We start from the raw sequence: 16,850 nt of genomic DNA, 5'->3' as shown, positions 1-16,850 counted from the left end.
TTTCTTAAATGTGCACTTTATTTTTTATATATATGTATAGAAAAAGACCTTGTCCACTTTTAGGGAACGGTTTCATGTGAGAGGCTCTCACAGCAATCCAACAATCACACTTATCTTTTGCTCACAGACACATAACTTGTGCAGTGGTCCCAGGCTAGAAGTCGTGGCAAACAGCCAAGCGTGACTAAAGGGAGGCCACAGAAACGAGAGAGTCATCCTCTCGGGAGGGTGAAGACCACTGCTTTGGTGGAGCACACTTGAATTAAGACACCCCCACCCCAAAAAAAAGGCAAATAATTACGTTAAAATCTCAGTCAGGATGTCAGCACATCCGAAATAAAAGATGGGTTTAAGTGTTGTTTTATAACAAAAAAAAAAAAAGAAAGAAATTTAAATAGCACAAAAGTTAAAAAGCCACGGACAAAATGCCAACATTAGCACAAGAATGTGTTGCGGTAAAGCAGCAGTCGCCTTCCTTGACCTCCAACATGATGAACTATGGATTCTTGAGAGAAAGCGCAATCAAGTCTGTAACATGAGCGCCTTTCCAAAACATAGTATTTTGTCATTATGCTTCTTAAGCGCCCTAAATACATACAGTACATCTATGGACATACACACACTGAGCAAGCCGCATCGCACAATGTCACATTTTTCTTGAAATGCTCTTTTCTTCATATGACGCATCTCTTGTTCAGAGGCGATGGTGCAAAAATCTCTCGTGACACTAGACAAGTATCGATAGATATACTTCATAACTCAGGTGAGGGATATTGAAGCTGTTAAAACTTTGTAGGACAGGCTTACCAACAGGCCTGGTGTTAGCTAGTGTTGTTCCCATACCGTTTTTTGGCCCCCGATACAGATTCCGATACCCAGTTTGTTTTTTTTCCCAACATGAAAAAGCTACCTTGCCATTGGTTCAGAGCATTCAAGAGCCAATAGGATCTCTTGACTCGGCATACGGTAAACACGTCACGCATCAGTGAATGTGATGCGGCATCCAAAGTCCTATATTAGCGTCGGGAATAATGGCATTGGCATGTAACTTGTTAGTAATGTTAATTTTGTCAACGAAAACTAAACAGAAATAATTTCGTCAACACACATTTTTCACCGGAATAAAACTAGACTAGACTAAAACCCTCACTAATAAACAATAACTGGGGCTAAAATCAGTTTTGCATTTTTGTCAAGTAATGAAAATGTAGCCTACTTCACTTAATAACTGGACTAATATAAACGGACATTTTAGTTCATGAACAAGACGAATATTATGATTTTGTAAAATCGTGTCTCTGCAAATCTGTCATGTGACCCCCGCTTCAAATCTGCAGCTAGAGAGTGCAACATGCACAAACACACGGGACAGACAGTAGGTGGATTGATGGTAAAACAAAAAGAAGAAATTATAGTTATAACGTAACATTAATCCAACAGATAAAACGTTCCAACAATAATGTTAATCTAACCGCTAACTAATGCTGGCTAATTTACTAGCTCGTCGCATGGAGCCACTTGTTGATATATTGTACCGGTAATTGTGTGTCAAGTTGTTTTTCATTTTAAAAAAAAAAGAGAGAGAGAAAATTTGATGTGAAATCGTTTTAGATCTGAAATGTTCAACATTATCTGCTGACAAAAAAATATAAATGGGTAACATGATTGTCCGGACTAAAACGTTGACAGTTTTTGTTGACTAAAACTAGAGAAATAAAATTATGTTGTTATCCTGGACTAAAATAAAGACTAAAATGCTCAATTTATAGCCGACTAAACCTTGACTAAATAAAATGGGATGAGGTTGACTAGCAATGTTAAGAATTAAAAAGCATGATTGAAACTGTACTAGAACTGAGACTAAATTTAAAAATGTCTGATAAAATGAACACTAATAATGTTAATCCGACTGCTAACTAATGCTGGCTAATTTACTAGCTCGTAGCATGAAGCCACTTGTTGATATAATGTAATGGGCTCTCCACTTCTTGAACTCAATACCATTTCTTAATTTCCTGTCTTTCATGAGTGGACCATCTGATTAATCCAGGTGTGCCTGACCTCAGTAACCATGACGACAATGGCCAGACACACCTGGATTAATCAGTTTGTCCAATTCTAAAAGACAGGAAACAAAGCAGTGGTAAATTCAGGAAGTAGTCAAGTGCAAAGAGCCCATTGTGTGTCAAGTTGTTTCTCATCAAAAAGATGAGAGAAAATTTGATGTGAAGTCAAAGTAAAGTAAAGTGATTGTTGACAGTTTTTGTTGACTAAAACTAAATGAATACAACTGTGTTTTCTTGGATTTAAAGATACTGAATGTAAAATATTCCAATTTCGAATCGCTACTGCCACCTGCTGACGAAAAATGAAACTGCACATGCCGTTCTTCACATACACACCACGCACATTATGTCACATCCGCAGACAGGGCGCGGGAAATTCTAACCCGATTCCAGTCTGAAAACTATTGGCCAGAGGCTTGCAAGAGTACCCATTGTGAGCAGCTAAGGTGTTAATCTACTAATTAGAAGGTATTTCAGTCATAAATGGCCAAATAAAAAGCTTACTGTAAAGTTATTTTGGGGAAAAAAGTTCCATATTGCAGCTTTAAATAAAGACTAAAATGCCCGATATATAGTCAACTATAAAACGTGATTAAATAAAACAGGATGAGGTTAACTGACTATATTGAAAACTAACAAGTGTGATTGAAACTGTACCAAAACTGACAACATTTAAAAATGGCTGATAAAATGAACACGACTCGTTAGTCCTTGCTGATGTCACTGTTGTTATGCAGTATCGGAACAACACTATTGTTAACACTTGAATAGACCTGGCCTGGCACCCTAGAACGGGTTCAAGTTGCCAGAAATGTGGAAATGATAACAGTTACAGGTCTGAGGTCCCCCATTTTGAACATATCCAAAGCTACATTGTTGAGCAGGTTGGGGGGGAACGTTTCAGACAAATTAGGTTGTATCAGGTCTGGCGTCAGCAACCAACTGCTCTGATGTTACATTCCCATCCCTGCTGTAGACCAGGCCCATAGTTACACACCAGAACAGGCCTTGTGTTAAAATTCTAGGATACGGTGTCGGTACCAGATGTGATCGGGCTGCTAGATTGTATCGGGGTCGCCTACAGAGGAAGTCACGCTTCAGGATTTGCTGGAAATTGTCCGTTTACAATTGTTCAATAAAGTTATATGAAAATAATTGACGGCAAAACATTGGAAATACATTATTAAAGATGGCATTGAAATAACAAAATGTACGGACTGAAATTGTAAAAACGTGAATAAACCTAAGAATATAAAAGCAGGATACTTTAAGATTAAAGAAATAATAAAAAAAATACTGCAACGCTAACGAAGTACGCGATTGACCTTTTTTTTTTTTTTTAGCTGTTCACAATCACAATACATCACAAAAACAGTCTTAATGATAATATATATTCATCGGTTTATTTACGTTTTTACAATTTCAGTCTGTACATTTTGTGGTTTAAATTACATCTTTAATATTTACTTTCCAATGTTTGACGTCAACTGGATCATTTCCAGCCAATCCTGTAGCGTAACGTGTCGGTTAGTTGACCCCGATAAGATCCGGCAGCCCGATCACATCTGGTACTGACAACGGCTGCAGGTTTTGCACGCTCGGGGCTGTTTGAGGACACACTGGAAGAGGTCCAGTCTGAGAACAAGCCTGGCATTGCTCTCGATCGCAGGCCGCAGCTTGCGGTCTAGACCAATCTTTCATTTCCCCTTGCGGAATACAAAGTACAACTATCTGTCTGTGGAAGTGGTCCAGAGTGGCTCGCAGTCCGTGACCCAAACGTAAACATTTAAACATCACCTGGAATTTCAGTAATGCAGAAATCAGCGCCACTAGCGTCTGCCTTTTTTTCCAGCGGCACCTCGTCTACAAGAGATCCGTCACACAAAGACGTCATCAAATCACAGGCATCTGCAACTACAACACAAAGATGGCGTTTGTGAAAGACCGGCTCGGCCTGGCGATGGCACAAACGCTTATACAGTACACAAGAAAACAAGTATTTCCAGGATTATTAGGTCAGTTTACGCCGTCATTTGGCTTGACTGCAGCACACGCACGTCTGCCGCCACACAAAGTGTTAACTATGTCGCTCAGCTTGTCTCTTGGATGCCTCCAAAGTTAGCAAGCAGGACTTTCTCCTGCTTTTTTTTTTTTTTTTTTGCATAAGGCTGTGTTCAACACAATTCATAATAAAAGTCATGTGACTGCATATACTGTAACATATGCCCTCCTGACCTCCATGTGCTGCGGCCTCCACGACTGCATCTGAGTTTGACGCAAAAAAATGTTATTACTTCTTCAACGCTATTTGTGCAAAACATCTGCAGAGAAGCTCGGACTAAACATCGGGAGGAAGCGGGCCCGTCGCCACCGCTGCTTCTTCCAGACACTCTTCATGATGGAGGAGCTTCGATTGGTCACTTTGGAACTGGCCACCTAAACACTCGTCCCCTCCGGCCTCTTGAACCCCCTCCTCGGTGGGCTCCAGGGCGGCCGGCTCGATGGAGCTGAGTTGGTAGTAGTGGAGGGGGGCGGAGTCTCTGAGAAGCTCTGCGGGACTCTCCTCCTCTTGGTTGATGCACAGCACGGCGGTCCCGGTCGGGAAAGGCCCCTGAAGGAGAACCTCTTCCACCTGCGGGTCTTCTGCCCGCCTCTCCTGTTCCTCGGCGCTCTGCAGGTGCAACACGGCGGTCTCGTTCTCCCGCTCCAGGATGTCCTCCTCCGCCTCCAAAACACATGCCCGCACCCCGCTCTCTTCCAGGGTCGGAGATGCGGGGAAAGTGGGGAACGGGGAGGACACCCGGTCCGACTCGGCGTACGTCTCCCCGGGCACTTGTAGCAGCACCCTCCTCTTCTCCAGGTCCAACTTCATGACGGTGTGCAGGTAGTGCGTTCGGACACGAAGAGGGTTGAACTCGACGCGGCCCGCTAAGTTGCCGCAACCATCTCTGGAGCATCCACATGGGAAGGACATTCTGTCCACCTGAAGGGGAAAACAGGCCTCACTATTGTCTGTAGTTCTTGACCCCTCTTAACTCATTCACTCCCATAAATTAATAAAACAAAAACAAACAAAAAAAAAGATTATTAAAAATTAAAAAAAAAAAATTATAATTAAATCGTATGACTTCACTAGTTAACTCACGATTAATCGCAAATTTGATATCTGTTCTAAATATACAATGGAAAAAGATTCTAGGTTTTCATACTCTTGTTAACAAAAGTGGAAAAAACTAATAGAAATAGTTCAAATGAATTTTCGACGTTTATAGCCGTCAATGGCAGTGAATGAATTAAAATTAAATTAAAATTTGGGGGCGTCGGGTGATTAAAATTTTAATCATAATTAATCGCATGACTTCACTCGTTAACTCTCGATTAATTACAAATTTCATATCTGTTCTAAATGTACAATAAAACTAATTCTAGGTTTTCATACTCTTGTTAACAAAAGAGGGAAAAAATGTTAAACTAATAGAAATAGTTCAAATGAATTTTTAACGTTTTTAGCCGTGAATGGCAGTGAATGAGTTAAGTTGGACTTAAAGCCGAATTTGCACGAGTAACTCCATAAGTGTCAACAGCGGGCACTAATGACACAAAAGTAAACAATAATTACAGTAACCTTTTTTTTTTTTAACCAACCATTTTAGCTGCATTTAAAAAAATTGAATTACAGATATCAAATCGAATTTTCCTTTTCAAGCCTGAAATTAAATTAATAAAAACATTAATCGATTATTTTGATATCTCTTTTTCCCATAAATTCTTTAAAAAATAGAATTTTAAAGGCCAATTTTTTGGGTATCCTACTGTTTTCTTATGTTTATGAAAGAGCTGACTTATTGCGCTTTTGGACAATTCAGAATCTTTTTAATTTATATTTACAATTATTGAATTAGAATTCTGAAAATATTTTGATCTCATCCTTGCTGATTTCAATGTTTGTGTAGCACGTGTTAAATTGTACTTTGGAATTGAACTCATTCACTGCCATTCACGGCTATAGATGTCAAAAATTCATTTGAACTATTTCTATTAGTTTAATATTTTTTCCACTTTTGTTAATAAGAGTATGAAAACCTAAAAAAATGTTTTTATTAACATTTAGAACAGATATAAAAAAATTGTGATTCATCGTCAGTTAATTATTGAAGTCATGTGGTTAATTACAATTAAAAATTCTAATCGCCTGACGCGATTTAAAAAAAAGAAATGATTAAAAATTAGAGGCGTCAGGAGATTAAATTTTTTAATTGTAGTTAATCGCATGACTTCACTAGTTAACTCACGCTGCTGTGACGTATATGCCAGTCGCGCTACTTGAGAGAAAAAAATACAAAATTTGGAATTGCGTCGTTTCAACAGTGAAATGTAAATCCAATGACCCTCCTACCTGGCACTTGATGCCAGCTTGGCTACAGCCACAGTGTCGAGGGTCGCAGTACAGACGGCAGTCGCAGCCACATTCCTCGCGGGAAAGGCGGATGGCTCGCAGCTCCGTTTTCTCCCGGGCGTCGATGCGAGCGATTCCGGAGGCTCGCAGAAGGGCTCTGCGCCGCTTGGTGGGCAGCGGCTGAAGGAAGAAGCAGTCATCCACCTCCACGGCGTCCACATCCAGGTCCTCGTCCGAAACGTCGTCCAGAGTGAGCAGTTCGGCTTGGGCGCACGCCACTGTGCCGTTCCTGGTCAGCTGTGTACGACAACTCGGCTAAAGTAAATCAAGTGTGGAGTAAAAACAAATGCAGATACTGTATACACATTTTTCCGATGTAAAATATGCGCCGCGGCTCAATAAAGAAAACACTGCTCTAGTAGAAGTTCTCCCTCCCCCATTTGGAACTCCTTTTGCTAGACTGCAGCCCCCTTTGCAAAAAACATAGTTTGTCATAGGATTTTAGACTTTTTTTAGGGATAGACAGATAGTCGTGCAGATCGATTATCTGCGCCGATATTTGGACATTTTGACAAATATCGGTCTTTTTTCAAAATCTGACAACCAATAAAACGTAAAGCCATTTTAATATCAGGGAACTACTTATTGAAAATTTCTGTTAACTTTTTGAGAAATACTGCTAACCCTAGGATCCTTCTGAACCTTTTGTTTTTGTTCGACAATAAAACAAAGGAATGTGAAAGTTTAAGATATCCGGTATTTTAAAATTTTAAGAAAAAATATTTACTGTAGAAAACTGTAAAAAGTAATGGTATTTATTTGTTTAAGTTTCCATTTAACTTTTTAAGATGTACTGATAACCTTGGGAGCTCTCTGAACATTTTTTTTTTTAAACGTAAAATTACGTTTATTGTCTAAGATTTAAAAAAAAAAATCTACATTTGGAAAAGCCTGAAAAATTGTTCAATAAGCTATAATGATTTAAGAAATTGCAACAAAGTCAAGATTGGCAGTTGTATTTTAAAAAATGTTGTCACCAATAACCCCCCCACACCTCTTTTTTTAAAAAAAAAAATGGACTTAAAATGAATATCGGTTTCAAATATCGGTGTTAGAGCCATAGGAAAAAAGATGAATATAAGTTCATTATAAGTAATTATAATGAATATAATTATAAGTGTAACAAAGTACTTGACCTATATTTAGAGTAGGGCTGGGCAATAAATCAAATTAATTCGAAACATCTGCATTTTAAAAATCGAATTGTTGACAATTTTCTAAATCGTAAATTTTTTCTTTTAGATTATTAAAAGCTGTTGTTCTTATGTTGTGTTACATTCAAATGTTTTTGTGGCAGAATGCTGGATGGGTGCTTTACAAGACATGTTTACAATAGCTATCAACTACTTAATTGTGGCATTTAAGAAAAAACTCTGAATGTTAAGTTTATGTCAAAACTAAATTCGAATCAGTATACATTATTGTTGTCTGAACATTTTGCATAGGAATTATTTTTGAATCAATGAAACCTTTAAATAAATGTTTGCGGAGTTAATTAGATTCAAATCGAAAACGTCCTGAATGACTGTAAAATTTAGTTTTTATTTTTGGGCCATAAGCGCCCAGCCCTCATTTGGTGTTTTATTTTTGTTATTTTGTCTAATGCAAATGTATTCCGAATATTTGAGTATTTGTGCTCCATTAGTTCGTTCTGCTTGTCGGCTGACGTAAAAAAAAGAAAAAAAAAAAAAAAGGAATGGGGATGTAGGGCTTGGAGCAACAACTTATTCTAACTGTTCTGACCGTATATTTTGTTTGTCGCCTTTGTAACCACCCTTTTTTGTGAATGAAAGAACTTATTAACTCTTTTTCTGCCAAAGACGTTAAATGACGCTGTGCAAAAACCTACGGAGGAGCGCCAAAGACGTTAAAAGACGTCCACCCATTTTTTTTTTTTGAAATGGGTGGATTAAAGCCTTGCCCAGCTGTGGTGAAAGTTTCAAGCAGGTCTAGTGAGCCTAATGACTATTTTTGGCCCCTAGAGGGCAGCGATGACTCTCTTTTGACAAGATCGGGTAGGCGTCAGTAGAAGACGTGAGGCGGAGCTAGAGGGGACAATGGCTGAGGAAGGGAAGAGATCATGGCGACCGGTTTGCAAGCAGCTCACGCTCGAGCATTTTTTTTCAAAGACGAAAAGCATCGACCAACGCTAAAGAGCACATTGATGACGACGATGATCATCATCGATGATGATGATGATGGTGACTCCGAGGTTGGAAGCGTTGACGCGGCAGTGGAAGACGTGAGGCGGAGCTAGATGGAGGAGGAAGCGAACAATGGCGGTTGCAAGCGGCTCACACTTGGGAATTTTTTTCAAAGACGAAAGGCATCGACCAACGCTAAAGAGCACATTGATGACGACGATGATCATCATCGATGATGATGATGGTGACTCCGAGGTTGACGCCGAAGTTGGAAGCGCTGACACGGCGGCTATGACGACGTCATAAAGGTTCACGGGCTAGCGATGCTAACACCGGAAAACGCGGAGCACAACCGAGCACGCTCAGGCGGACGTTCAATCGGACGACGAAGAGTGCCCCGAGTCCAATGCATATTCATCGGAGGAGTGGGTACAGTCTGCTACTTGCTATTCCCCGGAAAAAAAGGCCGTCAAGAAAGTGTAACGTCTGCACGCGAAAGGAGCCATCGCAAGTGAAACTAATCTGTTGTGCAAATCCTGCTGCGTCTCCTTGCACGCATGGGAGCGTTACAAAAAGAAAAACTGTATTTGAAACATCCACATAATTGTAAATAGTACCACAGTTGCACACATTTGTAAATAGTTTGCGAAATTGTTTTGTCAAATTGTTACACTGTTGAATGGAAATAAACGTATTTTGCAACCAAAAAACACTTTTTCATTGTTGGTGATAGCGTTTTACAGAAGTAAAGCACTATTTAGGTGTTTGTGGCATCATTCATGGACAAAAAGAAGTGTAGAATTCACTAGAGTGCATGAAATAACATCGTTTCACAAAAAGCTCTTTTTCTCCGCTTTTTGTTTCAAAACAGAGCATTTCGGTGAAACTAACCATTTTTTATTGTTGATTACTGAAGAACGGAATAAGGTATAAACAAACTTTTTTTTCTGATGAAAGATGAGAGTTCAATCTTTCATTTGGTAGTATGTGTGTTTCCATAGTCCAAACACAACATTTTCTGTGGACCTTGAAAGATCAGTCAAAATGCTTAAATCGGCTGGCACTGGCGACATCCCGTTTCTGAAAACGTCTGGCAGTCAAAGAGTTAAAGTGAAAGCCTGTTTTTGTTTATCCGCAATGGCGTTGTGCATTTGTTGTCGTTGCTGAAGTGAGAAGATCGACTGAGGTTGGTACGCGTTCGGAAACTTCATGCGCCCTGCTTACATAGTGACAAAAGAAAAGGTGGCGCTACAATCGGTTATTGGCCTCCTTGACTACTAATTATCTGCGTTGACCCTGAAAAAAAAACATTGGTCTTTCTTTTTTTTTGTGTGTCTGTATTGAATTCTTGCTAAGCCCTCTGACAAGAGGAAGTGGCGTCAAAATCTTACCTTCAGCTTGCGGGCGTTGAGCTTCTCCTGGCGCAGGTGTTGGCGTAAGGTGTGTCGGTGGCTGCTCTCCTGCTCCCGTGCGAACTCGCCCAGCGTGTACCGTTGGATGGACGAGTGGTTGTGGGCCATGCCCAGCGAGCTGCCCCCCTGGCTGGGCACACTAGTGAAGCCCTGCCTCCGGGGGAAGTAATACACTGTCACCGCATCGAAACGCACCCGCTTGCCTCCAGGTGACAGTTTGTGCTGTCTGAGGATCGAGGTGGCTGGGGAGGGGGGAGAAACATTCAGGAATCCAAGTGAATGCTTATTCATGATTTGTGCATGGATTTTTTTCCCCCCTTTTGTTCCTTACGTGTGAATTCCGTCCTGGAGGGGGGGTTGAGGCTGTCACAGCTGTCGGCACTGTCGCTGCTAGAGATGTCATCGTCAGAGTCTTTGGGTGTCGAAAAGGGAGAGCAGTTGTCCACCTCTTCATATCGTCGTTTGAGGCTGAGGGATGAACCTGCCTCCATGGAAACTGTGTCTGAGGGCACAGGGCAGCACTCATAAAATCCATGCGGTCTGAGCATGACAAACTATAGCTGTTGGTGTCTAAACAAGAGAAGGGCCATTCGGATCCATTGCCATAATCAGAGGTGGCAAATCCAAGTCCAGAAAGTAAAAACCCTGCCACAGTTTGGTGCTTGTTTACCTGCTCGGGAGCGAGCTAGCTAGCTAGCATCAGGGGCTAAACTTTCCGGACCTGGATTTGCCACATCTGTGAAATTAATCCAGCCATTTGCATTATTAGGATGAGGAGTGATCTGAAGCCTATCCGAGGAATCAAACCCACAACCTCAGGGTTGCGAACCCAGTAGTCAGAAAGACAGGATAAAAGAACGCAGCTTAGCTTTGTGCAACTACATTACTTTGGTTTCCAGACTAATTTTGTCTGAAGGTGTCACCATGGCAACGGGCTAAAGTGGAATTACATTTCAACTTCAAGTTACTACATGGACACATTTGTGTTTTCCAGAATAGAAATTAAAAATCCATCTTCAAAGCTTCCAAGATTAGACTCGTGATCCATTTAGAGCTCATCTTGCGCTATGACTATGACTATGACTAAGCATTTTAATTAAGCCTAACAGGATTTGAAGATTGACTGTGCATTTTGAAGCAGGCCTGGTTCCACATGTCACATGGGCATTTGCTCACATCAGCCTTGAGATGGCGAGAGAAAGGACAACTGTTACCATGGTGACTGAATGCAAGGACGCCAAAGGACCTGCTGCATTATCAGTCCATGAAAACAGGTCAAGCTCAGTCAGTAAAAAGCAGAGATTTTTTTCTCTCTCTTATATTGACTTGATGAATAAATCAGAAATGATTTGGTGCAGTGTTTGTAACAAAAAGGTGTGGTAATGTAGACAATTATGGTTGTCTGAATTTTTATATTATATATCAAAAAGCCATCCATTTCTCCATTTTCTATACCACGTCCTGATTCGAGTCACGGGTGAGATGGGGTCAATAGCAGCAGTTGTGATGTGTGTCAGAAAGGAAACTACTGAACTCAACTTTATTGATTGAGCACTTTAGAACAACCACCGTTGCGTACAAAGTGCTGTACATGGAGCAAAAAAAATGGCCATAGAATATGACAGTTGAGTTAATGCTGCTCAAAGCAGGAAATTGAATTTCGAATAGCTACTGCCACATGTGGGAGGAAAATGAAACTGCACACTCCCTTCTTCACTGCTGCATGTTGTCACATCCGCACACAGAGGGCGGGAAATTCGAACCTGAATCCTGTGTGAAAACTATTGGCCAGAGCAGCTACAGTATTAATCTGCTAATTAGAAGATGTTTGAGTCATAAATGGTCAAATGAAAAGGCTATTGTAAAAATATTTAAGTAGTAGAATGCAATTTTCCAAATCACAGAGGCTCCAATTTATTATTATTATTATTTTTTTTAAATGTGCTTAATTCCGGTCTTTCAGCTTTATTTTTTTTTACTTGTAGTTAAATAAATAGCATCTAGATAAGTTCAGTGCTGAAGAAGTTCAGTCCACATGGTTACATATCAGTTTCATAAAACATGAGGAGTTTAACGGAAGTGATTAAAAGTCACATATTTGTTTGCATTATTGTTTTAACCTATTCTGACATTATATTTACGGCACACTTGTTTGATAGAATTTTGTGAACTTCTCATAGTGAGCGCTTAAAAGACTTAGTAAGTCAACAACTCTATGTTAGCGGAAGCCAAAGCTACAAACCCAAAACATTTATATAGAATAAATCTGATATTGTTTATTGTGATACAGACAATGTGTTTAAAAAAAAAAAAGACATGGGAAGAAGACTTTGAAATCATTCAACCCTATTTTGACAGCCAGGCAGCAGTGAATGCCGACCCATATACGGAAAATGGCTCCCGCAGACTGCTGCTCTGTTGTTTTCTTCCCTTTTTATTCCAAGTTGTCCTCCCTCGCTCCCTGTGCTCCACGCTAATGCCCCATGACGTCCGCGTGGTCGCAGCCGACCAACAAGCATTCTGGAGAGGGCTCACTTTGTGCGTGATTGGTCCTCCCTCCCAGGTGGTGTTCTTGCTTTTCTTTTTTAGACATTTAATGTCCTTTGTGGATTGAAGGCCACTAAAATGATAAATTCTCCTTGTTATTAAAGAAAAAACCTGTGACATGAGAGAATGAAGGCAAGTTGCTTATTTCCTCATTCTTATCTCTTTGACTGCCAGACGTTTTCAGAAAAGGGATGCCGTGGGTGCCAGCCGATTTAAGCATTTTGACTGATCTTTCAAGGTCCACAGAAAATTATGTATTTGGACTATGGAAACACACATACTACCAAATGAAAGATTGGACTCTCATCTTTCATCAGAAAAAAAAGTTTGTTTCTACCTTATTCCGTTCTTCAGTAATCAACAATAGAAAATGGTTAGTTTCACCTCTGTTTTGAAACAAACGTCTTTTAACGTCTTTGGCACTCCTCCATAGGATTTTACTAAACGTTATTTAACGTTTTTGGCAGTCAAAGAGTTATTGTGAGCATCAATGGAAAGGTATTTTCAGAGATTGAAGTGGGCATAAGTAGAGATAATTTTGGTGACTATTAAAACTCTGAATCGCGCCCAAAATTACATTCACTATTCTTTTCAGAGGTGGCAAATTCAGGTCCAGAAAGTAAAAACCCTGCCACAGTTTGGCTTTAGCCCCAGGTGCTAGCTAGCGAGCTCGCTTGCTAGCTAGCTTCCGGGTGCTCGGTTACCTGCAAGCGAGCTCGGTAGTTAGCTCCCCGGGTGCTCGGTTACCTGCTAGCGAGCTCGCCAGCTAGCTCCCCGGGTGCTCGTTTACCTGCTAGCGAGCTCGCTAGCTAGCTAGCTCCCCGGGTGCTCGGTTACCTGCTAGCGAGCTCGCTAGCTAGCTCCCCGGGTGCTCGGTTACCTGCTAGGGAGCTTGCTAGCTAGCTAGCTCCCCGGGTGCTCAGTTACCTGCTAGCGAGCTCGCTAGCTAGCTCCCCGGGTGCTCGGTTATCTGCTAGCGAGCTAGCTAGCTAGCTAGCTTCCGGGTGCTTGGTTACCTGCTAGCGAGCTCGCTAGCTAGCTCCCCGGGTGCTCGGTTACCTGCTAGCGAGCTCGCTAGCTAGCTCCCCGGGTGCTCGGTTATCTGCTAGCGAGCTCGCTAGCTAGCTAGCTTCCGGGTGCTCGGTTATCTGCTAGCGAGCTCGCTAGCTAGCTAGCTTCTGGGTGCTCGGTTACCTGCTAGCGAGCTAGCTCGCTAGCACAAGTGGCTAAACGCAAAATGTGGCAGGGTTTTTACTTTCTGGACCTGGATCTGCCACCTCTGATTATTTTACTTTTTAATCAGTGAATGCCAAATCAACTCAAATGAATGTACTGTACTTTTCCCGATAAACATGTCATAGTCCAAAAAAAAGAAAAATCTAAATTGACCATAATGGTAAAAGTAAGTGGCAAGCATTTATCTAAATGTTGTCCAAAGAGCTTTACGAAGCCTTACATCACTTATTGTAGTGTACCAAAATTGTATGCCACTGAGGCAGGCGCTAAATCAGCCGCGTCAACCCAAGTAAAGGTTTTCCTTCTTAGTTTCAAATAACTTCCTTGAACCACCAGGATCCCTCGCCATACACTGGCCAGCGGTAGAACCCAAGGGTGTGTTATTTTTCCCCACTTGGGGTAAATTTTTAAATACATCAGTGTTCTGTCGTGCAGTTTCTGGACATTGCAGGTGACGTACGTTAAGAGTTTTAGACTGGACAAATAGTTTCCAATTCCTTCGCTGACATCACACCAAGATAAGGAGGTACTGTACTGTATATTAATTTCAATGTCTAAAAAGAAACAATTAATGATTCACAGACAGCTCCAAAACAGATTGATATTATTAAGAATTCCAGTTTCATTTCCTTGAGAAAGAAAATACAAAAACTTAGCTTGTTTGTAAAATACTTCAATAATTCTCTGCAGTATTTGGCACTATCATTATCATCGAACTAATCGATGCATATTATTTAATGAGCCTCTGCGCTTTTGTGGCTAAAATGTACATTTTATAATAGTGGCTGGTTTGCTGTAGTACTTGAGAGGTCTCAAGTTAACTACTGGACACATTTTCTGTGTTTTATCATACTTGCCCAATAAAGATGACAAAGATTGTTACACCTTGCTGCTGCTTCACCATGACAATGCTCACAGTTGTGTGAGCATCCTACAGTTCCTGCCAGAGAACAACATTGGCGTGCTGGTGCAACCTCCTGACTCACCCGACCTGGCTACATGTATTTTTTTTTTTTGCTCAAGGGGTCATCAATAAGAATCAAGATGGCTATGACAACAGAGCAGCGGAGAATCCTTCCAGGAGTGCATAAAGGTGTGGCAGAGAAGACTGGGGGGAGTCCGTTAGACCCCGGACGGATTACTTTTAAGGGGGACGCTTGCAGTAGTCTGAATTTGATATTTTTTGTGACGCCAGTCCTGAAATTTTTCTGGCACGCCTCATTAGAATAACGGTTTTATAATGGCAACAGTTGACCTTAGCGTGGATTATTTCTCTTTCAGTATTCTGTTCTGTTCAATATTTCCTATGGGAACAAATCTGAGGTCAAACAGCATTCTGGAACAGACTGAATCCCACCGTAGCACTTTCAGGTATCAAATACAGTATTGCCATAACATCAGTGTACAGTACTAACGTGAATGACAATAAGCACAAATAAATACATTTTTACCAAGAAACTATGTGCATACTTGCAGTCAGAAAACGTATAGCGTTTTACCCAATACAAATGTTGGATGCTGGGCCATTAATTTAATTAAGGCTTCGCCACAGCAATGCTGCATCTCCTGAATGATGCTGTCATTTTGTACGAGAGAATCAAATCCAGCACTGTAAAGCAACTTTGTATTGCAGCATTTTTACCGCATTTAACCCCACTGGAGAAGCTGTTAGGAGGTGTGCAGTAATCATTCATCGGATTTCCAAGTGGAATGTCTTCTGGCACCCTTTATCATCCAATCAGAAGCCCTTAAAGTTAAAAACACTATTATTTGGGAATATGGATTGCTTTTTTGTGTGTGTAATTTTGCTTTGTGTGAGTTGTGTGTAGAATAAATATTAAAATCCAATTAATTAAGGATGAATAATCCAGATAGAATCTGCTGATGACAGTGCAGTTTACAGAATCTTAAGCAGGCACAGCATTGTGCAACTGTAGCTCGAACTGTCAATTGAAATACGAGACCACTTAGTTATTGTGTCGATATGCAAAATTAGTTTTCACGTGCACACTGTAGGGGGGTTAAGCATGCTCACCATGACAAAGAAGCTTCTTTTCTTACCTGGGCCACAAACGGGGAGCTTGAATGCAACCAGCTCGTTGCTCCTTTCTCTTCCTCTCTGTTCATGGATTATGTTAAACACCCTGTGAGACGCCTTTTTGGTGCCTGGAGCAGCAGCGATTGCTTTTAAAGTGATTGTCTCACTTGGCTGGAGGAGGCTACTTGGGCACTAAATTCATTGTTCTGAATAAGAGGGGAAAACCGCAGCCCTCTTTAGGATGTCGTTTCGGACATCAAATGTGCCGTCACGTTACCAGAGCGCTCTATTTCCACGCTGTATGAAGATGTGCCTTTATAAATGTTAAGTATTTTCCTGTTCTTGACAGGGGCTTTTAAATGGAGAAACCCGCTGACATCTTTAGTCGTGGTCGTTTTTCGCTCCCCCTCGCTCGCCTCCTCTTCTCCAACACACTCACTGAGCCGAGGGCGGTCGGCGGGGCCAAGCGTCGTCTTCTCGCTCTTCACGCGGTTCCGGTGTCAATGTCGCGGCCGTCTTTGGGGCGAGAAGACGGTCTACGACCCGGTTTCGCCCCGACCGGCCCCGGTCGCTAGAATTTAACAATGGCAGCTCAAAATTCCTCCCGGCGGACGTATATGTACTCCCCGTGACGTCACATTTATAATCGACGCCAAGGGATGCTGGGAAATTGAGTGTTTGTGGTTATGTCTTTGTTCGGCTGGTATACTTTAAAACTATTATTTCTATTTTAGTTGGCAATCAAAAATATAAACAGAACAAGTGACTGATTACTTTATAACTTTTTTTTGGGGCTCAACTAAAAAATACTACGGTAAAACAGTCCACTGACAATTTCTCCAACTGTCCCTACAGATACATTTAACAATAAAAATGCAGTGCATTTCCTCAAATAGTTTAAAGGATGTTATTGACTTACCTGAACAGTAGATGTGTTTCTTTGAAGATGTG

At 41.1% G+C, this 16,850-nt stretch overlaps 1 protein-coding gene across 1 annotated transcript; it reads right to left on the bottom strand.

The window, feature by feature from the left end:
• Positions 1–16,476, bottom strand: csrnp2 (cysteine-serine-rich nuclear protein 2). Its single transcript, XM_077581534.1, has 5 exons — positions 15,923–16,476; positions 10,410–10,580; positions 10,058–10,320; positions 6,463–6,759; positions 1–5,049 (listed from the first exon to the last, which is right to left on the bottom strand). Exons 2-5 carry the CDS (start codon positions 10,567–10,569, stop codon positions 4,405–4,407), a joined length of 1,365 nt encoding a protein of 454 aa, XP_077437660.1. The 5' UTR covers positions 10,570–10,580; positions 15,923–16,476; the 3' UTR covers positions 1–4,404.
• Between the last annotated feature and the right edge of the window lie 374 nt (positions 16,477–16,850).

This window comes from Vanacampus margaritifer, chromosome 1 (genome assembly GCF_051991255.1).
Source record: "Vanacampus margaritifer isolate UIUO_Vmar chromosome 1, RoL_Vmar_1.0, whole genome shotgun sequence".
Taxonomy (NCBI): Eukaryota; Metazoa; Chordata; class Actinopteri; order Syngnathiformes; family Syngnathidae; genus Vanacampus; species Vanacampus margaritifer.
The sequence above is the reverse complement of the archived record's forward strand: the minus strand, read 5'-3'. Positions and strand labels throughout refer to the sequence as shown.